Here is a 24,140-nt window from a genome sequence, read left to right as displayed (position 1 = left end):
ATAACATGCTCCTAAACAATGAATGGGTCAACCCAGAATTCAACTAGAAAATAAAAAATATATATGTATATACAGAAGAAAATGAAAACACAACCGTTCAAAACCCTTAAGATACAAGAAAAGTGGTTCCATAGCAATAAAGACCAATCCAAGAAGCAAGGAAAATCTCAAATGAACAACCTGATCTTTCACCTAGAGGATCTAGAAAAAGAAGGACAAACAAAACCCAAAACCAGTAGAAAGAAGGAAATGATAAAGATTAGAGCAGAAACAAATGAAATATAAACTAAAACAAAACAAAACAAAAAGCAGTAGAACAGATCAATGAAACCAGGCCCCAGTTCTTTAAAAAGAAAAACAAAATTAATAAACCTTTAGCCAGAGTCATAAAGAGAGAGAGAGAGAAATCAAACAAATTCTAACATTCAGAAATGAAAGAGGAGAAATAACAACTGGCAGCACAGAAATACAAAGGATTAGAAGAGTATATTATGAAAACTTTATGCCAACAAATAGGACAACCTCGGGGGGAAAAAAAAAGGATAAATTCCTAGTAACATAAAGCCTTCTAAAACTGACCCAGGAAGAAACAGAAAATGTGAAGAGACCAAATATTAGTAATGAAATGGAATCAGTAATCAAAGAACTCTCAACAAATAAGAGTCCAGAGTGCAGAGAGCTTCAAAGGTAATTCTACCAAACATTTAAAGAAGAGTTAATATTTATTCTTCTCAAACTATTTCAAAAAAAAAGAAGAGGAAGGAAAGTTTCCAAATTTATTCTATGAGGCTAGCATTATCCTGATACCAAAACCAGATAAATACACTACAAAAAAAAAAAAAAAAAGAGGTCAATATCTCAGATGACTATAAATGCAAAAGTCCTCACCAGAATACTAGGAAACTGAATCCAACAATACATTAATAAAATCATGCATCACAATCAAGTGGGATTTATTCATGGGATGCAAGAGTAGTTCAATATTCATAAATCAATCAATGTGATACACACATAATCAAGAGAAAGAATAAAAACTATATGATCATTTAAATAGATGCAGAAGAGACATTTGACAAAGTATAGCATCTATTCATCATTAAAACCTCCCACAAAGTAGGTTTAGAGGGAACATACCTCAACATAATAAAGGCCATATATGAAAAAACAGCAAACATCACACTCCATGGTAAAACACTGAGAACTTTTCCCCTAACATCAGGAATAAGACAAGGATAGCCAACTCTTATCACTTTTATTCAATATAATATTGGAAGTTCCAGCCACAGCAATCAGACAAGAAAAAGAAATAAAAAGACATCCAAATTGGTAAGGAAGAAGTAAAGCATTCACTATTTGTAAATGACATGATACTATATATTAAAAAGTCTAACAATGCCACCAAAACAAAACAAAACAAAACCCTACAATAAACCCTACCAGAACTGATAAATGAATTCAGTAAAGTCGAAGGATACAAAATCAATATACAGGAATCAGTTGCATTTCTATACAACAATAACAAAGTAGAAGAAAGAGAAATTTTTTAAAAATCCTATTTACAATTGCACCAAAATAATAAAATATGTAGGCATAAACTTAACCAAGAAGGTGAAAGACCTGTACCCTGAAAACTATGAAACACTGATGAAGGAAATTAAAGATGACAAGAATAAATTGAAAAGATATCTCATATTCATGAATTGGAAGAATATATATTGTTAAAATATCCATACTTCCCAAAACAATCTAAAGACTTAATGCCATCCCTATCAAATATCAATAGCATTTTTCTAAGAACTAGAACAAATAATCCTGAAACTGGTATGGAACCGCAAAAGACTTGGAGCAATTGAAGTAATCTTGAAAAAGAATCAAACTGGAGGTATCACAATCCTCATTTTCAAGATATACAACAAATCTATAGTAATCAAAACACTATGGTACTGACACAAAAATAGACACATAGATCAAAGGAACAGAATAGAACCCAAAAGGAAACCCACGATTATATGGTCCATTAATCTTTGACAAAGGAGACAAGAAGATGCAATAGGAAAGTCTCTTGAACAAACTGGATAGCCACATGCAAAAGAATGAAACTTGACCAATTTCTCACATCATGCACAATAAACTCAAAATAGGTTAAAGACTTAAAATGAGACCTAGAACCATAGAAGCCCTAGAAGAGAACACAGGTAGGATTTTCTCTGCCATTTGACATAGCAACATTTTTCTAGATGGGTCCCCTGAGGCAAGGGAAACAAAAACAAACATAAACTATTGGGACTACATCAAAATAAAAAGCTTCTGTACAGTCAAGGAAACAATCAATAAAACTAAAAGGCAGCCTGTTGAATGGGAGAAGATATTTGCAAATGACATATCCAGTAAAGGGTTAGTATCCAAAATATATAAAGAACTTAAACAACTCAACACTAAACAAATAATCCAATTAAAAAATGAGCAGAAGACATGAACAGACATTTCTCCAAAGAAGACATCCAGATGGCCAACAGACACATGAAAAGATGCTCAACATCTCTCATTATCGGAAATGCAAATCAAAACCACAATGAGCTATCACTTAACACCTATCAGTATGGTTAAATTCAATACCCCAAAACAAGTGCTGATAAAAATGTAGAGGAAGAGGAATTCTTTTGTACTGTTGTAGGAAAGCAAACTGGTACAGCCACTATGGAAAACAGTTTGGAAATTTATCAAAAAGTTAAAAACAGAAATACCATATGATCTAGTAATTCTACTACTGAGTATTAACCCAAAGGTAAGAAAACATGGATTCAAAGATACATGCCCCTCTATGTTTATTACAGCATTATTTATAATAAATATATTATAGAAGCAGCCCAAGTATCCATCCATAGATGAGTGATAGAGAAGTGATGTGTATATATTTGTAATAGAATATTACTCACTTAAAGTTTTTGAACTTTATTTCAGAAATTTCCATAGCTGAGATTATTAAAACTTAATGATTTTTTAAGGTATAAAGTACACTCAATATGCATACATTAGACATTGAGCATTATGCAAATTTTAAAATCTAAAAACATATGACTTACTAGAGGAAGAATTTCTTACAAACTCACAATTTTTTTCTTTCTACATAAAGCTCTGGGTTGTAACAACAGTTAACAGTATTTTCTTCCAAAACACTTTGAATTTCATGTGATTATATTAAATGTTCCTGGATAATTTTATTGGATCAGTTTCTGGCTTTAAAAAATATATATATATCGTATATATATTAATATAAATATTATATAAATATTAATATAAAAAATATATATATTTTACTTAGAGAGATCTTCATTTGATTTTGGTACTTTTTTATATCAATTTCCCTATCTATATAATAGGGAAAACAACTGTACTTAACTCATAATGTTGTTGCAAAGATGAAATAACAGAATGAAGTAGTGTTCCTAACAAATAACACACTGCTCAAAAGACATTAGATTTTATTAGTATGACAGTTATTATTAACTGATATTATTATTTTTATTGTTATTATTCCTTTGGAAACTTCATCAGCCTTGTCTGTCTTATGTTAATATGTAGAGAACACATCAGTGGTCTGGACACAGGCAGACCAATATTCCATATCCTGGAGGGAATTAATGTCCCCTGGAGAGCACCATGGCAACAGACTTTAGGAGAGGACAGTCAGCTCCCTTTCTCTGCCCCTGTCTCTAGTTTCCAGGTGTTGGCTATGAAGCCAGCAGTCAGACCTCTTGTAGTTGGGGGCATGCCTTCTTTCATTCTTAGGTTGCCTTGTAACATCCCTCGGAGGGGACTTGGGCATGAGAGAAGTTATGGGTTATTCCTATACATTTACTCACCACAAGAGGGGCAAGTCAGGTAGGTATTTTTAGGGTAGGGTTGCCTGTAAAATACAGGATACCCAATAAAATTTGAATTTCAGATCAACAGCCTAATTTTTTTGGTGTGAGTATACCCCTAGTGGGATATACTAAAAGTATATAATACTAGACTAAAATGATTATACCAAAAAATTATTTGTTCTTTATCTGAAGTTCAATTGGGTGTCCTGTACTTCTATTTGTTAAATCTGTCTGGGGTAAATCCCTGCTGCTGGGTGGGCAGGGACCTGTACTGATCATCTTTGTTTCCTTGGATCTGGCACACTGCTTGACACACATAGGTACCTGAAGTGTTTGTTGATTAAATGAATACAGATCACCTTGGTTTACTAAGCCAGCATACCCTCTGGGTCCCCCAAACCTCCTGAGTTCTACTAGATGGCCATGAGGCACTGGCTACTTCTTCTGGCTTATAAGGGGTAGAGGGTGGGGTGGTATCATTTGGAAAATATCAAATGTAGAGAAGCAGAGAGCAAAAGTAGGAGTAAAATGAGGGATTTACAAAAGGTCAAATAGGAAGAGTGAAGAAATGACAATAAAATATCTGGGCCAGAGAAGTGATCGCTATATATGAGGTTAATGAGCATTACTGAGAAGTAGAATTCTCGCCACAAAGACTTCCTTTTATACACAATCTTCCTTGTTTTCATGATTTAAATCTTCATTAACTTAGAAGTCAGGGGCCAGGGGTGGTCATGAAGAGTCACCAAGGCAGAAAGAGCCACAAGATGGACCAAAGAGAACTTTTTGTCACTGGTCATCGAACCACCTGGGTCTTGTTATAGAATTTTGCTGGCAGGGAGTTAGGACACATTTTGGTTCCAATAGGTTGGAAGGTCAGGAAACAGTAGACAGAAGTTTAAGTTTATAGTAAACATTCATGCTCCTTCTCTTTTCCTAGATTTTAAATTTGGTCTAAAAAGATAGGAGAGAATTTGTTCAGGACCAAAATCTTTTTTTGAGGTAAACTCTTTTTTCCTTGGAGAGCATGGAAATGCTTTACAAATGCAAAAGCGTGGATGGAGCCATGGGTCCTGAGTGTGTTTACTTGTTGGGGGTGGAGGTAGGGGCCAGTGGGTTGGGCTCATGCAAGGGGTTGTTATTTCTCTTCCATTTGTCACTTTTAACTCCAGAGGTAATTTTACAGAAATCTTTGTCAGAGTTCTATAATCCCCTAAATATTAACTTGGCTTTAACTCAACATGCCACATTTAAGAGGCTCAGATGATTTCCAGTCTGAACAGTTTCTAGTCTTTTTGCCAAAGTAAAGTTTTTAAAAGTACCTCTAGGGATACTCAGGGGGAGGCCAAATTACCTCCCTCTGGTGTGAGCATGACTCCCTTTGGAAACAAATTAGCCCTTGGGCAGCTAGCTCACTGCTCTCACTAAGCTTACTAAAGATGATACTATGAAGCCTGCAGGGGTGGAGAGACTGGCAGCCTCTCCTCCTGGCTCCTTAGGTCAAAGAAAAATAATATTTGTTAAAGTTTGATGATCTTGGCTTATGATCCCATGTCCAGAATATGTACTCCTGCAAAGTTCAGTTTGTTAGAAGAGAAGTAGAAGAGCATGAAGGATCAAATCCACAATGGAGTCCTAAATTCTTAGGATGTTGTGTTCCTTCCTCTTTAGCAATTTCTTGGCTCATCAGTCATCATAAGAATGACAGAGGATCCCCCAGCTCCACAGCGCTCTTCTGTTCCGGGACTGTAAGAAGTAAACAGTGCTGGAACAGCCACACTCCAATACTACGGGAAAGGACAATGACAAGTCTGGGTCTTGGTACTCTAGTCTGCTTCTGACCTGCTTCATGGGTAAGACCAGAGACCAGGAGATGCCCGGTTATATGGGGTCCAGTCACTCCACTAGTACAACTTTGCCTCAAATGAAACAACTCTATGGTTTATTTCATTCACACAAGATATTTTTAAAGGGTTCTCAAAAAGAGATGGTTGTGGGGAAATGAACTGAACATAGTCTTACCGGAAGGTTTAGGACTCCAATTTCCTGTTTATTTGTGATGTGGTCAATCCCTTTATAAATCTAAGTCTCATTTTTGTCCTATAAAAATGGGGTTAATGATAGAGTACCACAGATTGTTGAAAGCATTATATGATGGATTTGACAGTGTAGCACACACAGAATGGGCATGAAAAAGTCAAATGGCAAAACCCTGGGTGGCTCCTAGGCTGTGTGGACATGTGACACCAAAAGAAGGTGGCTTGTGTAGGTGATACCAAACCTGGAAGATGAGCTTCTCTTGCTCACAGCTGGGGGGACCATACAATGCTCTTACTCCCACAGCATCTTAAAGAGTATGGACAAAAAGATAGTGAACCTTGCTACTGGGATGCAGAAATATTTGGTTAAAAACAACAACAACAACAACAACAACTCTGTATAGTAAGCATAAATTCTGATCAATTGTAGACAGAGGATTCCTTGCAGTTAGAAGAAAAATTGAAAGCCCTGCTATGAGGAAGTGACTGTTCTAACACAGATGCTCAGCCAATTGCTTACTTTTCATTCAGCCCACAGGAGAGAGAATGGAATATGGAAAAAGGATGAGCAAAAAGCGCAAAGCCCCTGCCCTCAAAGTGGGCTCACAGGGCCAGCAGTGTCAGTATCACCTTGCAAGTTGTGGAGAGGCAGAAATTCAAGAGACACTCCAGACCCACTGAATCAGAATGTGCATTTTAACACAATCCCTGGGTACCTCACTGGCACATTAAAGTTTGAGAAGCAAATGGCCCAGACAATGAAAGAACAGAATCTGAATGAGACCAGGATCCAGGCATTCCCCTTGAAAATGCTGAGAAGGGTTTCACTAATTCTGCAGCGAGGTGAAACTTAACCCATGCGTTACTTGGAGTACTGCATGTGGTTCCCATCTCATAGCTTTGTCTTCCTCAAGCCGCTAAAGGTCTTTATCGATTCTAAGGTAAATGTACCTTGTCAGTTTGGCCATTGTGGGAGGTTCAGATGTGCCCTAAGTCTTTAGTTGGGATTCCCAGGACTAGAGTGGGCAGACCAGCCTTAACAGAAGGCTGCTGGGTCCTAACACATTGTCATCTGGATGTGATACAAGGTACAAGAGCACTTTTCAACTATAAAGGAACATAAAGATGTGAAGAGGTAATGTCACTACAACACTTTGAATCAGGAGTAAAAACTGTAAAACGACATGCTCCTCTTTTTCTAGGGTAACATTACTGTCTTGGGGATGTAAGTGGATAATGGGGTTGAAGTGAGGGCATCTACCATGAAAATGGAATCATGGGGCCTGCAGAGGAAAAAAGTGGAGACACTGTCATTTGCCAGCTTTTGACAAGCTTGCCAGCTTTCTTCCTGGAAGAACAGGAAAATGACTAAGTAGTCCTTTTTGATACACCCTCTCAGAGGTTCTACCACAAATATGATCTCTTATCCCATTTTTAATTGGTTGAAATGGATAGCTACCTAGAAATGGGGCGATACAGTCAGTCAAAACACACTACTGACTGAGCGGGGGACAGAACACTACACAAAATGCTGTGATTCAAACACTGTCTATCTAGAATTCAGCATTTGCCTATAGCCAAGTCTAGGCAACAGCCTTCACCCTAATACAAAATCCACCTTTTGCCTCGTGGTAAAACTGAATACCATTAAGAACTATTTTTCCCATAATAGTTGATCTCCGCCATGGCTGAAGTGTTGTGTTCACTCTCTCTCATTTATTAAAGCTCTTTCTTTAGGTCCCAAAGGAAGGTTGGGAGAGCAAAATACCAGTAACTGAAGAGAGTTCTAAGCTTTGCCTGGGTTCAGCTGCATTGAAGATCTAAAGCAGTGATTCTCAAACTACCTGTGACACAGACCAAGCTGTTTGATAATTTAATTTTCAGATGTCACAGACCAATATTTTTGTGAAATACAATAAAAATAAATCATCAGAGAAATAAAAGGAAGAAAACAAAGACATACAGAGTATAAGCCTGCTGATCACGCATTGGAGGTTGCACCAATGTCATATTGCTGTAAAAGTTCTAAACTCTTATTTTCAATCTCTGTAGTAACCTTGTCACAGGTTAGTAAGGAATAGTTTGCAGACTGGTGTTGGTTAATGAGCTACGGTTTCAGTAGCTCTGACATAACGGACATGCTAAGGGAAATCACCTACGATAATGCCCACTTGGAACAGAGTATTAACGCTAACAGTTAATACTTAGTGAGGGCTTTCTATGAATGAGCCGTTCACCATTCAAGTTCGCTGCACGTATGACTTCTTACATAATCCAGTGAGGCAAGTCCTATTACTGTCTCCGTTTACAGATGGAGCAGTTTAGGCACAGAGGAGTTCAGGAACTTACTGAAGGTCGACAAGTAAACCCAGCCGGAAGTATCTTTCTCCAGAGCACACCCATGTGACATCGCTCTCCCACTGCCTCTATGGAGCTGTTTGGTTCAGGCTGCATCTGAATCTACCCCAGGGGTAAATAATACATATAACGGCATTGGTGATGATGCAGTCCCCAACAGAAGTCATTGTACCCTCACATCTCTGAGTAACATTCTATGGGAGTAGACACCAGAACAGAGTTGACATATAATCATTGAACAAACCCTTCACAGGGATCTGAAAAATGAATTTTGGCATCCCCTATAACCAAAACTGAAAAGGTGTTCAAAACTCAGGAAATGGGATGTGAATAGCAAACTCAGAGTGCAATTTTGGTTGATCCCAAAAAGGAGCTGGAGAGGGTTACCTCTCCTATAAAAGGCTATAGAGGGTCAAGTCCTTCCCACTTTTTCTTCCACAAGTGCACTTTTTCCTTTTCTCCAGGCTAAAGCTTTGGTGTTTCCTGTCTTGTTTGAAATAGGAAGCCAAGCCGTAGGAGCTTGATGAAAAGCTCTTTCCCTTTTTGGTGTATCTTGTGTTTTTAAACACTTCTGTGTTACAGGCCAGGATCCCCTGCCTAAGCTGCAATTGCCCAGGCTCCCACTCCTTAGCAGGGCTGCCCCGCCTCCCATTTCCACCTCTCTTTGTCCACACTTTCAGAGACAGCCCCTCTGGGGCCTCACCCTCCTTGGGCCTGCTTCATTGTCTCCAAAGCTGATAATGATGTCTCCCACCTCCATCTCTTGCTGATAAACGAATTCCTGAAATACCTTTACGGACCTTCACATCACCATAAATGCTGCTTTAAGGAAGGACAAATGGTGGAGTAAATGAACAACACATGGAACATAAATGGTACCACATGTCAGACTTAATCTCCTCGGTGAGAAGAGGGGCGAAAAACCCCAAAGCCCTTCCTTCCCTGTGCATGGAGCAAAACAGCCACAGCTACTGCCACAAATAGCTGTTAAAATTCACTTTTTAGACAGTGGCCAGTGTAGAACTCTCTAGATTGAAAAGATGTTTTTTAATTAAAACTCTGGTTACCTTGGTGGGGGTGAAATTACATTCAGCTTTTCCTAAGCAGGGGGCAATGCTGACCAGAATATCAGATGTTTTTAATTATGATCCTGAACTTCCTCATATAACTGTTGCTCTCAAAGAATCAATTTCTCTTTGTAAAAACATGTCTTGCCTAAAAAAGGTAGGAACTCTTATAAGCATTTTTAAGACTCTGTTTTCCTTCTATAGAGCACAGGCTGTGAATATTAGCTCTCTCAAATATGGGGGGGGGGACTGGAGGGGCCCACAGAAAGATAGCTAACACTTCAGGGCGCGACCTTGGGTGCAGGGGTGTGGAATGGCGGTATGAACTGTAGTGGCTCAGAGGAGAGAAGGTCAGAGTAAGCAGGGATGGGTGGGGAACACCTACTGGGGAAGTGGTACCAAAATGGAGTCTTAGAGAAGGGAAACCTTCAAAGGGAAAGGAGGGAGGAAATGGGCATTCTGGAAGATAATGATAAAGGTTAGGGAAGTATCACTTTAGGGAGGAGTAGGCAAAGTCACCCTTGACAATCCTTTAACATTTTTCTGAATTATCCATGAAGTACTGTGAGCACTATAAATCTCATCCACGCTGACACTTGAGATCTACTGGACTATGGCAGGAAATTCTATGAGCTGATGTCTGGGCATTTGCACTATTGCCCCTGCAAGAGCTACCAAGGACCTAGAGGGGAGTAAGGATTGGATAGAGTTCGCTCCTGTATTTTCGCCTGCCCACAAGATTCACTCCATTACACTTGATCGGGAAGCCTCTGTCATCCTAATACATACCACTTTGCAGTTGTGAGGATTAAACAGTATAACGTAGTTGAAAGCCCTTAGCACAAAATCTGTCATGTGGTAGGAGCTAGTTAAAGGCATGGTCAGATCTAAGGATAACATCCTCTTTTGCAAAGTTGGAAAGAACCTGGTCCCCGCTCTCTGCGATTTCTGTTGTGGACCCAGTAAAAAGCCACCACTCAAAACCTCTTGAGCAATGCCTTCAGGGACTGTGTAGTACACCTAGGCTCTGACGTGATCCCCAGGGTATCAAGATGGGAACTCTGGAACACAGGTAGCAAAAGGTCTCACATTTTGAAAAGAGTCTTTGCAGGCCATGTTGCTTGGTTACACATTCAGGCCACGCGCCGACTCAAATCCCTGGTTTTTCCCTGTAATCCATTTCTTTGATGTTTATTGCATGAAATTTAGGATAAACCAAAACTCTGGGGACACGCCAAGAAGGATAGATTTCCTAGAGTCATTCCTTAAGGACATCATCTCCTTATTCTGTTTTCTCTTCATTCTCCCTGACACACTGTTGTGGGTTTTTTTTGTTTGTTTGTTTTTGGTTTTTTTGCCTTCTCTCCATTGTGTCATCTCTTTCTATTTATATCAAAATTAGATTTATACTTTTGCTTTGGCCATAATTTACCTTTCATTCCCCCTCCCCCCAACCCCTGGACTTGATTCTTAAAAACAAAGAATCAACGCAAAATCTCACCACTACTGGGGTGCCTGGGTGGCTCAGTGGGTTAAAGCCTCTGCCTTCGGCTCAGGTCATGATCCCAGGGTGCTGGGATTGAGCCCCGCATCAGGCTCTTTGCTCAGCGGGGAGCCTGCTTCCTCCTCTCTCTCTGCCTGCCTCTCTGCCTCCTTGTGATCTCTCTCTCTGTCCAATAATAAATAAAATCTTAAAAAAAAAAAAAAATCTCACCACTACTGCCATCATTACCACCCAAACAACAAAACAACATACCACCCACTGAACCAAGCCAGAGGTCTGGGAAAGCTTTAGCCACATGCTTCACATTAAAACTTTTCTTATAAGCAGCTCTTTTCCCCCCACAACTTGAAGGCTTTGGCTAGGGTTTGAAAACTGGATTGGAGCAAACTGTAAATCCCCCCCCCCCCCCAACACACCCCACCCAGGCCAGGGATTTGGGGCTGTGTGCAGGTGCCCTTCCTCCTTGTCCTCTGCTTTCCCTAGGTCTTTTCCCACTGCCATCCTTTCATCCTGTCTTTGCTCAATTTGCCTATTGACCCCCTGCCAACCCCGGTTTCTTTTCATAATTTCCATCCCTCCAAGTTTCCATCCCCGACTGGTGTCTGAGCCTAACCACCTACTAAGACAACTTGTGACAAACTGTCCCCAAATCTGTTGGTGCCTGATTAGAGCAGTCTCCCTGGAACCACATGCACTGGGCAAAGGTGTCTTCTAGTCCAATGACCACCTGAATGCTCGGCCGGCACACAGTTGCCAGGAGCTCACACTCTCCTTCTACGCATCCCCTGGGTCCTGGCTGGCATAAGGTTCAATGGTTAGTGGCTGCCCAGAAGGCTACCCAGGGCTCCCAAGATTCTGAAAGGTTTAGATCCTTTCTCTTACCTTGTCACTTTCCTTTTTTTTTTTTTTTTAATTTTTTATAAACATATATTTTTATCCCCAGGGGTACAGGTCTGTGAATCACCAGGTTTAATCCGTAATTGCTGTTACCTCTTTTCGCTTCCCCAGAATTAGTTTCAAAATCTAAATGCTTTGCTTGGCTCTCCTGTTGGTTTATTGTGTAGATATAAATGTTCTCTCGAAAACATGCAAATAAGAAAAGTGCAAGTGTGTTACCTAGTGCATCTAATAAAACTCACCCAATTAATTCAGAATGACTTGGCACAAAGAAGGCTCCTGTCTGCTTCAGTTTTTCATTCTCCCTAGGATGCTAATTGTTTTTCTTCTGATAATCTTGTATTTTTGGCCTGAAGTCTAAAATCTGGCCTGCTGGGCTATGTGTCAGATTTGTAAATTAGATGACATCTGTTTTGAATATTATCATCTTTTATTTTCTTTCAAACTCTCCTCACTTATTCATATCCCCTTCAATTGTAAGGATCACACTTTGCTGGGTGCTTGAGACAAAAGTGTAGACACTTCTTCTTTGGGGACACAGATTAAAATTACTAAAGCTAAGTGGTCACAGTGAAATCTATTCAGGAAAAAGATGCTGGGAGAGAAGCCTTAGCAACCATCCCATAGAGGATGAGCAGCTAATATCAAAGGCTGGCTGTCCACACCAGCGTTTTGAGGTTCCCACTGAATAATTACAATCAATTAGAAGGAGATTGATAGTGAGTGTTGAACACTGGCAAAGTGAGTATTTTGAATCGAGAAAAGTAGAGGCAGTGGGGATGGTGGTGGTGGTGGTACATGGGATGAGTGGTGACATTTTTATTTCTTTGCATTTAATTTCTCTCTGTGTGTTTTTCCCCCAGAAAAATAATAAAAGGAGGAGAAACTTAAATGCATTCTCATACCTACAGATTCATATTTTAATAGTAAAATCTAATGTATATATTACATTAGCAGATTAAAATCTGCTATATATATGCGTGTGTGTGTATCTTAAAATCTTCTTTTCATGGGGGAATTTTTTATTGCTAACTGGGTTGGGCCTATTTATTAAGGATGAATTTTCTTGTTAGAATGCCCAAGGTAACACCCTTGTGTAACGTGTTTTTCCTTTATGTCAATATTTTTCACATATATACTCTTGCAGATGCCAACTAGCTTCTTGCAACTTTGAATTTGCAGAGGCAATAGAGATCATATAGAACACTGGCCAGAACGTATGCCTAAGCTTTCACATCTGATATACACATCGCTCATCACTGGACGAAGAAATAAGCAGACTGGCTATGCACAGAATTCAAAATGTCTCCAGGATCTAAACCAAATTTCTAAAACCACATCATCATGAAAATTGGCCAACAGTGACTTTGTGCTTGCATACAAATGACAAATCACCCCTTCATGATGCTGGCCTTGGATTTCTTGGATACCGCTGTGTTTAGGCTGTTGCTAGGCCAGTCATGGATCTGTAAAAATACTATTTTTGAATAGAATATATATATATAAGAGCAGTTCTCAAGTGTAAGCAATTTTTGTCTCTCAGGGGACACTTAGCAATGTCTGGATACATTTTTGGTTGCCACAGCTGAGGGGGAGGACTCCTACCAGCATCTACTGGGTAGAGTCCAGGGATACTGGCAGATATTATATAAGGCACAGGACAACCCCATAACCAAGGATTAATGAGCCTAAATTTCAATAGTACCAAGATTAGAAACCCCGGTTTGTAGGCATTTATGTATTGAACCAGCCAACAACAGATCAAAACTATGTCTGTGAGTGCAAAAGGGCACTTAGAAGAAAGCAGTCTTTTTGGATGAATAGCTATTGCTGACTTTGATGACCCTATTGGTCAGATAATACTCTCTGTGTAGAGTGGACTAAGAGATCCTTCCATTTGGGCTTCCCTCCTGCTCCTCTTTTCATGGTTGTTAGCATCATCTTCCATGAGTATGCAGTCCCTCAAACTATGTATCTCTGGGCTTTATCCATAATCTTCCCCTTCTCGTTGCCCTACCTCTTGTTAGTAATCAGTTCCTCATAATTCTGCTCTCCTCATTATAATGATACTCCCTGCCTTCTTAGGTCCTCCACTACCACTTTAGTTCAGGCTCCCCTCAGAGCTGAAAGAGCCTGTTTATTAAGGTTCCAGTGATCCCATCCTGGTCACTCTCTAGCCATCTTGCTGCTCCAGCCAAATCCATTCAGTGCTCCACAGCTTTAGTCGCTTCCTCATTTCCCTGGTCCTACAGGGAATAGATATTTATCAAGTGCCTATCTGCTAATTACTCTGTTAGGAGCTGTAATCATTCTCTGGATTAAAACCTTTCCAAGCCTCCATTGCTGAAGGGATGAACGCCTCGCTTCTTGACACAGCATCTAAAAGCTTCTGATAATCTATTTCACCTGACATTTCAGCTTACTCTCCCACCCTGCCCTGATGTACTTGCTCCAACCACAGTGAATCAATGGCTTTTCCTTAGTTTGGGTCACACACTCTTAAACCTCTAACTTTGCCCATGCTGTTCCCTGTATTTAAAGTATCCTTTCTACCCTTTTCTGAAAAACTCTCATTCATCCTGTGCAACTTCATCTAGTACCTAGAGAAATGCCTGGCCCGTGAAGCTGCTCAATAAATATGGAATGAAGTTAAATTTCACCTTCTCTCTAAAACATTCTATAATTTCCTGGCTATCAGTCAGTACATCTCTCATGCTCCACAGCCCGTTGTATGCACTTCTACCAAAATCCTGTCGCATACCTGACTGTGAATCCTTTGAGGGAAGGGATGGTGTCTTAGGTCCCTTGGAACCACAAGACTGTGCCAAAGTGGGCGTAAAGTGACCCTGATGATTAACTACTCACTTCTTATGTTTTTGGACTCCTTAATTCACACTGGAAATGGTATGCATCATTTGATATCCCCAAAACTCACAAAATTTGACATTGGTCTCCAATGAGCCCTGGCCCTGTTCTAGAACCGAATACCCTCCAGTCCATGGTGTGAAGATAAGGTCTGAGTCTGTCCTCTATCACTTTGTTACTGTTTAACCTTGGGAAGACATTTAACACCTCTCACCTCAAAATTAGAAGTATTTTTTCTTTTGTAAAATAGGAATGATATCTGCTTTTCTTACCTTGTGGAGCAGTCATGAGGATCAAATAAGATTACATGTTGGAAACTGTTTTTTAACTTCTAAGGATTATAAAACTTTCCAAGTGCTTCCCTATTCAAAATATAGCAAAATAAAATATAACACCTCCTTTAATCTTACATGATCTTTATTTTTTTCCAAAAATTTTCCCACAAACTTTGGCCAGTTTGATGCATTGTATCTACTCTCTCTCTTCAACCCCAGGAATTCCGTTTTCTTTACACCCATATCACTGGCGGTTCATTCATCACAATTTTCAATAATTTCCCATGGACACTCTTCTGTCCTTCCCTCACTGGACTTGACTTCAGTCCACCTCTCCCTGAGACATTCTCTTCATTGGAATCAGTGGATTCCTGAAGCATGGATTCTGATAATATCCTGCCATGTATAAAACCCCACAATACTTCTTAGCCTACAGAGTAAAATTCAAACTCCTTAGGAAGGTGTCAAGCCCACCATCCTGCAGTCTCTGCCTACCACTTCATTTGCATTACCTAATGTTACCCTCCTAACACATACCCTACCCATACAAAATGACTTCTGTTTCTAGAAAGTGTTGTTCTCTTTCACATGCCGCCCAAAAGACAGCCTGGTGCAATCTGGTCATCTTTTAGGACTTGGTTCAAAATATTATCTCTTCTGGGAAGCCTTCCCTGACCTAAGTTTTCTATTTCTCTTCATTCCATGCTGAAGTAGATATCCCTATCCTTGTGTCCCCATACTCCATGACCATGTCTTGATTAAGCATGACCTTCCCACTATTCTCTAGTTACCACTTAAATATTTATTTCCTCTACTAGACAGTGAGATCTATGGGTATAAGGAATATGTTTTATCTCTCTCTATGTGTCTAGCTTCTAGCAGAATTCCTGGTAAAAGCAAGCAATTGCGAAGTACTTCTTGACTAAATGAGTGATATAAGCATTATTTGTACTATATTCTTATTCCTTTGTCACATTTTGTGCACTTTTTAGAAATTTTTGTTTGTTTCACTCTGGTTTTCACAAATTTAGAAAAAATTCTGGCAAATGCTATAATTTACTCAGAAGCTATTCTGCATTGAGATAGTGGGTTTGGTTTTCTTTGGGAGGTTTGCCTACTGTCTGTGCTATACCTCCATAGGTTTATGACATGTCCCTGATGTACACAGGAGCTCTTGCTCACCTGCTGCTTTTGGCCTTGGCAGTTTCCAGTTGTTGGGTAAGGAGCCTGGCAATCGTGGTGAAGCTGTTGCTCATGCGGAAGATATCTCTGCTCTGAGGGCCCAGGATGGAGGAGAAAGCATCAGTGATACTCTTAATCTCCAGCAGGAGAATATGATGAAACGAATGTTCCATGTTGGCCAACTGACTCACCAGGAAAGGCAGGCAGCTCCTGGCTCTCTCCTGCCAAAAACAATAAAAAACAGTGTGCACTGTTGGTGGGAACATAAACTGGTACAGTTACAATGGAAAACAGTATGGAGGTTCCTCAAGAAATGAAAAAATATAACTACCTTATGGCCAGCAATCCCACTTCTAGGTATTTATCCAAAGGAAACAAAATCATTATCCCAAAGAGATTTCTGCACTCCCATGTTCATAGTAGCATTATTTGTTCATAATAGCCAGGACATGGAAACCACCAATGTGTCCATAAAAGGATCAACGGACAAAGGAAAATGTAGTATATATACACAATGGAATACTATTTATCCATAATCATGTCATTAAAAAAGAAGGAAATCCTGCCATTCACAACAACATAGATGAACCTAGAGAGCATTATGCTAAGTAAAATAAGCCACATAGAAAAGGACAAATACCATGTGGTATCATCTATATGCAGAAACAAACAAACAAACAAAAAAAAATGTTGAAGTTTAACTGAGAGAACCCTGAGGGGACTTAGGTAGGTGGGAGAAATAGGGAGAGGTTGTTCAAAGGGTGCAAGCTTACTTTTAGCTATAAGTTGAATAAGGTCATGTATAACATGGTGACTATAGTTGATAACACTGTATTATATAATTAAAATATGCTAAGAGAGTAGAACTTAAATGTTCTCATTTACCTCCCCCCCAAAAAAGGTAAATATGTGTGGTGATGGATGCATCAATTGACTCTATATGGGAGAATCATCTCATAATGAATATGTATATCAAATCATCACATTGTACTTATTAAATATCTTGCAATTGTACTAGTCAATTATACATCAGTTAAGGCTGGAGGGGAACTAAAGAACAATGAAAAAAAATCTGTATTTAAAAAAAAAACACAGTTCCCTGACCAGCAGATAATGATTCTACGGGGAGCTGAGAGAGCAAGCTAAAGCTAAATAATGTCTCATTCACAATGCCTCTGAATTGGCTTCTTTGAGATTTTAACCTTTTTCCTGATGATGAGTAACAAACATTATTCCTTTCTTAAAAATACATCAAAAGGGGAGAGGAAGCAAGATGGCAGAGGATTAGGAGACTGAAATATCATTAGATCCCAGTAGTTCAGCTAGATATTTATCAAACCATTCTGAACACCTACAAACTCAACAGGGGATTGAAGAGAATAAGAGCAGCAATTCTAGGAACAGAAAATCAACCACTTTATGAAAGGTAGGACATGCAGAGAAGTGAATCCGAACCAACGGGAAGATAGACCATGGTGGCAGAGGGGCTGGCTCCCAGCAAGTGGTGAAGCAGCAGAGCACAATATCAGAACTTTTTGAAGTCTGCTCCTCTGGACATCACTCCAGAGGCTAAGCAGGGATGGAGCCCTCATGGGGACAGTGTGGTCTCGGGTCCCGTGGGGTCACAGAAAGACCAGGGGTGTATGAGTGTGACAGAGCTGCCAGGTATTGGAGTGGGGAAGCCGGTTATAGAGACAGAGCAGAGGAGTGAGCTCTCAGCTCAGGGTAACCTTGAACCACGATCTGAGGCACATTTGGGCTGCTGCTTTTTGAGCAGGGACCCCACAAGTGGCAGATCCAGAGAGACACCTCCTTCCTCCTCCAGGAGGAGTGGTACAGGAAGGCGCAGCAGGAATCTGCTGGGTTTGGAGACTCCAAAAGGGGCCATGTGCCAGAGACAGAAATGCTCAGTCACAAGATGGATGAGCTTGAAATGTGGCTGGAGATCAGTGAGATGGGAAAGTTTGACAGCTTTTCTCTGAAGGCACACTGAGAAGTGGGGCCCCGAGCTCTTGGCTCCTCTGGACTGGAGAATGGGAGGCCGCCATCTACATTCCCGTCCTCCAGAGCTCTATGAAAAGTGATTAGGGAACAAAAGCTCCCGAGAGCAAACCTGAGTAGATTACTTTGCCTGGCTCCCAGCAAGGGCAGTGCAGTTCGGCCTCAGGCAAAGATAGTTGATACTCACTGCAACAGACCCCTTCCCCAGAAGATCAGCAAGAACATCCAGCCAAGACCAAGCTCACTAATCAAGGAGAACAGCTGAACTCCAGAGCTAGGGGAAAACAATGCATAGAATTCATGGCTTTTTTTTCCCCATGATCCTTTAGTCTTGCAATTAAATTTTTTTAATTTTATTTTTTTCTTAATCTACATTTTTAACTTTTCCTCTTTCTTCTTCTAACATTTTTAACTATTTTATCTTATCAATACCTTTAAAAAATCTTTTTAAATTTTCATTGTTATAGTCATATTTTATCCTTTCATTGTATTTAACCTTACTTTTTTGTACACATATACATTTCTTTCTTTAAAATTTAGGGGTACAATTTCTTCTAATAGATTAAAATACACACTAAATCTAGCACATGGCTTTGTTCTAGTCTTCAGCCTGATCACATTCTCCTCTTTTTTTTTCTTTTCCAACCAAATTATTTTATCAATTCCTTTTTATAATCTTTTTAAATTTTCATCTTCACAGTCATATTCCATCTATTCATTATGTTTACCATTATTTTTGCATATATATGTTTACTTTCTTTAAAATTTTGGGAGGTGGTTTCTTCTAAGAGACCAGAATACACCCCAAAACAAGTGGGTGGCTCTGTTCTATTCACCAGTTATATATACATATATACATGGAAGATATTAGGGAATCCCTTTCTGGAGAAATACAGTCCCTTTCTGGAGAAATAAAAGAACTAAAATCTAACCAAGTTGAAATTTAAAAAGCTATTAATGAGGTACAATAAAAAAATGGAGGCTTCTACTGCTAGGATGACTGAGGCAGAAGAGAGAATTAGTGATATAGAAGACCAAATGACAGAGAATAAAGAAGCTGAGCAAGAGAGAGACAAACAACTACTGGACCACAAGGGCAGAATTCAAGAGATAAGTGATACTATAAGACAAAACACTATTAGAATAATTGGGATCCCAGAAAAAGACAAAAGAGAGATAAGGGCAGAAGGCATATTGGACTGAATTATAGTAGAGAATTTCCCTAATATGGCAAAGGGAACAAGCAACAAAACCCAGGCACAGAGGAAACCCCCCTCAAAATCAATAAATATAGGTCCACACCCTGTCATCTAGTAGTAAAACGTAGAAGTCTTAGTGACAAAGAGAAAATCCTGAAAGCAGCTCAGGACAAGTGTTCTGAAACATATGCCAGTAGAAATACTAGATTGGCAACAGACTTAACTACCAAGACCTGACAGGCCGGAAAGGACTAGCATAATACATTCAGAGAAATAAATGAGACAAATATGCAGCCAAAAATATTATATCCAGCTGGGTTGTCACTGAAAATAGCAGGAGAGATAAAAAGCTTCCAGGACAAACAAAAATTAAAAGAATTTGCAAACACCAAACTAGCCCTACAGGAAATATTAAAAGGGGTCCTCTAAGCAAAGAGAGACCCTAAAAGTAATAGAACAGAAAGGAACAGAGACAATACACAGTAACAGTCATCTTACAGGCATTATAATGGCACTAAATTCATATCTTTCAATAGTTACCCTGAATGTAAATGGGTTAAATGCCCCAATAAAAAGACACAGGGTATCAGAATGGATAAAAAAACAAGATCCATTGATATGCTGTCTACAAGATTACCATTAATGGACATCAAAAGAAGGCTGCAGGGGGGGGGCAATCCTTATATCAGATAAATTAGATTTTAAACCAAGACTATAATAAGAGATAAGGAAGGAAACCATATCATACTTAAAGGGTCTGACCAACAAGAAGATCTACAATTTTAAATATCTATGCCCCTAAAATGGGACCAGCCAACTATATAAACCAATTAATAACAAAATCAAAGAAACACATCAACAATAATACAATAATAGTAGGGGACTTTAACAACCCCTCACTGAAATGGACAGATCATCTAAGCAAAAGATCAACAAGAAAATAAAGGCTTTAGATGACACACTTGACCAGATGGACATCACAGATATATTCAGAACATTCCATCCCAAAGCAACAGAATACACATTCTTCTCTAGTGCACATAGAACATTCTCCAGAATAGATCACATCCTGGGTCACAAATCAAGTCTCAACCAGTACCAAAAGATTGGGATCATTCCCTGCATATTTTCAGACCACAATGCTCTGAAGCTAGAACTCAACCATAAGAAAGTTGGCAAGAACTCAAATACATGGAAGCTAAAGAGTTTTCTACTAAAGAATGAATGGGTCAATCAGGAAATTAAAGAAAAATTTAAAAATTCATGGAAACAAATGAAAATGAAAACACAACTGTTCAAAATATGTGGGGTACAGAAAAGGTGGCTCTGAGAGAAAAGTATATAGTGATACAAGTTTTTCTCAAGAAACAAGAAAGGTCTCAAGTACACAAGTTAGTCCTACACCTAAAGGAGCTGGAGAAAGACCAGCAAAAAAAAAGTCTAAACCCAGCAAGATAAGAGAAATAATAAAGATCAGAGCAGAAATCAATGAACCAACAGAATAGTAGAACAAATCAACGAAACTAGGAGCTAGTTCCTTGAAAGAATTAATAAGATTGATAAACCCCTGGCCAGACTCATCAATAAGAAAAAAGAAAGGACCCAAATTAATAAAATCATGAATGAAAGAGGAGAGCTCACAACAAGCACCAAAGAAATACAAACAATTATAAGAACATATCATGAACAACTATGTGCCAGCAAATTTGACAATCTGGAAGAAATGGATGCATTCCTAGAGCCATATAAACTACCAAAACTGAACTAAGAAGAAGAAATAGAAAACCTGAACAGACCCATTCCCAGTAAGAAGATTGAAGCAGTCATCAAAAATCTCCCAACAAATAAGAGCCCAGGGCCAGATGGGTTTCCAGGGAAATTCTACCAAACATTTAAAAAAGAATTTATACCTATTCTCCTGAAACTGTTAAAAAAAAAAAAAAAAAAGAAATGGAAGGAAAACTTCCAAATTCATTTTATGAGGCCAGCATTACCTTAATCCCAAACCAGACAAAGACCCCATCAAAAAGGAGAATTACAAACCAATATCCTCAATGAACACAGATGCAAAAATTCTCACCAAAATACTAGCCAATAGGATCCAACAGTACATTAACAGGATTATTCACCACAACAAAGTGGGATTTATTCCTGGGCTGCAAGGTTGGTTCAATATCCACAAATCAATGTGATACAATACATTAATAAAAGAAAGAACAAGAACCATATGATACGCTCAATAGATGCTGAAAAAACATTTGGCAACGTACAGCATCCTTTCTTGATCAAAACTCTTCAAAGTGTAGGGACAGAGGATACATACCCAATATTATCAAAGCCATCTATGAAAAACCCACAGTGAATATCATTCTCAATGGGGGAAAACTGCAAAATTTTCCACTAAGGTCAGGAACACAGCAGCAATGTCCACTATCACCACTGTTATTCAACATAGTACTAAAAAAGTCCTAGCCTTGGCAAACAGACAACAAAAGGAAATTAAAGGCATATGAATCAGCAAAGAAGAAATCAAACTCTCACCTTTTGCAGATGATATGATACTTTATGTGGAAAACCCAAAAGACTCCACTCCCAAACTGCTATTAACTCATACAGGAATTCAGTAAAGTGTCAGGATATAAAATCAATGCACAGAAATCAGTTGCATGTCTATACACCAAGAGCAAGGGAGAACAAAGCGAAATTAAGAAGTCGATCCCATTTACAATTGCACCAAAAACCATAAGATACCTATGAATAAACCTAATCAAATAGGCAAAGAATCTGTACTCAGAAAACTATAAAGTACTCATGAAAGAAATTGAGGAAGACACAAAGAAATGGAAAAATGTTCCATGCTCATGGATTGGAAGAACAAATATTGTGAAAATGTCTAAAAGCAATCTACACATTTAATGCAATCCCTCCCAAAATACCATCCATTTTTTTCAAAGAAATGGAACAAATAATCCTAAAATTTATATGGAACCAGAAAAGACCCTTGAATAGCCAGAGGATAGTTGAAAAAGAAAGCCAAAGTTGGTGGCATCATAATTCCAGACTTCAAGCTCTATTACAAAGCTGTCATCATCAAAGCAGTATGGTACTGGCACAAAAACAGACACATAGATCAATGGAACAGAATAGAGAGCCCAGAAATAGACCCTCAACTCTATGGTCAGCTAATATTTAACAAAGCAGGAAAGAATGTCCAATGGAAAAAGGACAGTCTCTTCAACAAATGGTGTTGGGAAAATTGGACCGCCACATGCAGAAAAATGAAATTAGACCATTTCTTAACATCACACACAAAAACAGAGTCAAAATGGATGAAAGACCTCAATATGAGACAGGAATCCATCAAAATCCTTGAGGAGAACACAGGCAGCAACCTGTTCGACCTCAGCCACAGCAACTTCTCCCTGAAAACATCACCAAAGGCAAGGGAAGCAAGGGCAAAAATGAACTATGGGGACTTCATCAAGATCAAAAGCTTTTGCACAGCAAAGGAAACAGTCTAAAGACCAGAAGACAACTGACAGACTGGGAGAAGACATTCGCAAATGACATATCAGATAAAGGGCCAGTATTGAAAATCTATAAAGAACTTGCCAAACTCAATACCCAAAGAACAAATAATCCAATCAAGAAATGGGCAGAAGACATGAACAGACATTTCTGCAAAGAAGAAATCCAGTCGCCAACAGACACATGAAAAAATGCTCCACATCACTCGGCATTGGGGAAATACAAATCAAAACCACAATGAGATACCACCTCACACCAGTCAGAATGGCTAAAATTGACAAGTCAGGAAATGACAGATGTTGGCAAGGATGTGGAGAAAGGGGAACCCTCTACACTGTTGGTGGGAATGAAAGCTGGTGCAACCACTCTGGAAAACAGCATGGAATTTCCTCAAAGGGTTGAAAATAGAGGTACCCTATGACCCAGCAATCACACTACTGGGTGTTTACCCTAAAGATACAAATGTAGTGATCCAAAGGAGCACGTGCACCCAAATGTTTATAGCAGCAATATCCACAATAGCCAAACTATGGGAAGAACCTAGATGTCTATCAACAGATAACTGAATAAAGAAGATATGGTGTCTATACACACACACACACACATGCACGCATACACAATGAAATACTATGCAGCCATCAAAAGAAATGAAATCTTGCTATTTGCAATGATATGGATGGAACTAGAGGGTAATATGCTGAGCAAAACAAGTCAATCAGAGAAAGGCAATTATCATATGATCTCTCTGATATGAGGATTTTGAGAGCCAGGGTAGGGGATTGTTGGGGTAGGGAAGGAAAAAATGAAACAAGATGGAATTGGGAGGGAGATAAGCCATGAGACTCAATCTTACAAAACAAACTGAGGGTTTCTGGGGGGTAAGGGGATAGGGTGGTTAGATTATGGACATTGGGGAAGGTATATGCTGTGGTGAGTGCTGTGAAATACATATACCTGACGATTCACAGACCTGTACCCCAGGGGCAAATAATACATTATATGTTAATAAAAATAATTTTAAAAAATACATCAGTAGACTCATTTGCCTATCTTGTCAAGTCAAAACCTCTTGACTACCACTGAAGATCTCACTCCATGCATCCACTCTTCCCAACTTTGTGTCCTCCTCAGGGCAGTGTCCAGGTCTGTGATTCAGTAATTGCCTGCAAGGGGGAGGCTGGTCAGTGGCACCCTTGATCCATCCTTCTGTCAGGTGGTGCCATGGTGTGCAACGTTTACCTCCTCTCCCCAGGGTATTTTCACTCATTTGTTCATTTTAAGCATCTTTCAACATGTTATGACTTCTATGTGCCTGGTCAAGTGACCAGATCATATTATCTACCTGTAGTCAAGTTAATG

The 24,140-nt window shown here is 39.2% G+C and overlaps 1 protein-coding gene across 1 annotated transcript in view; it reads right to left on the bottom strand.

The window, feature by feature from the left end:
• VEPH1 (ventricular zone expressed PH domain containing 1) overlaps window positions 1-24,140 on the bottom strand; it is a 247,870-nt gene that overhangs the window by 115,376 nt on the left and 108,354 nt on the right. The window contains 2 exon segments of the mRNA XM_059163672.1: window positions 16,054-16,145; window positions 16,245-16,274. Of these exon segments, the coding sequence (XP_059019655.1) occupies window positions 16,054-16,145; window positions 16,245-16,274 (122 nt within the window).

This window comes from Mustela lutreola, chromosome 2 (assembly GCF_030435805.1).
Source record: "Mustela lutreola isolate mMusLut2 chromosome 2, mMusLut2.pri, whole genome shotgun sequence".
NCBI lineage: Eukaryota > Metazoa > Chordata > Mammalia > Carnivora > Mustelidae > Mustela > Mustela lutreola.
The sequence above is the reverse complement of the archived record's forward strand: the minus strand, read 5'-3'. Positions and strand labels throughout refer to the sequence as shown.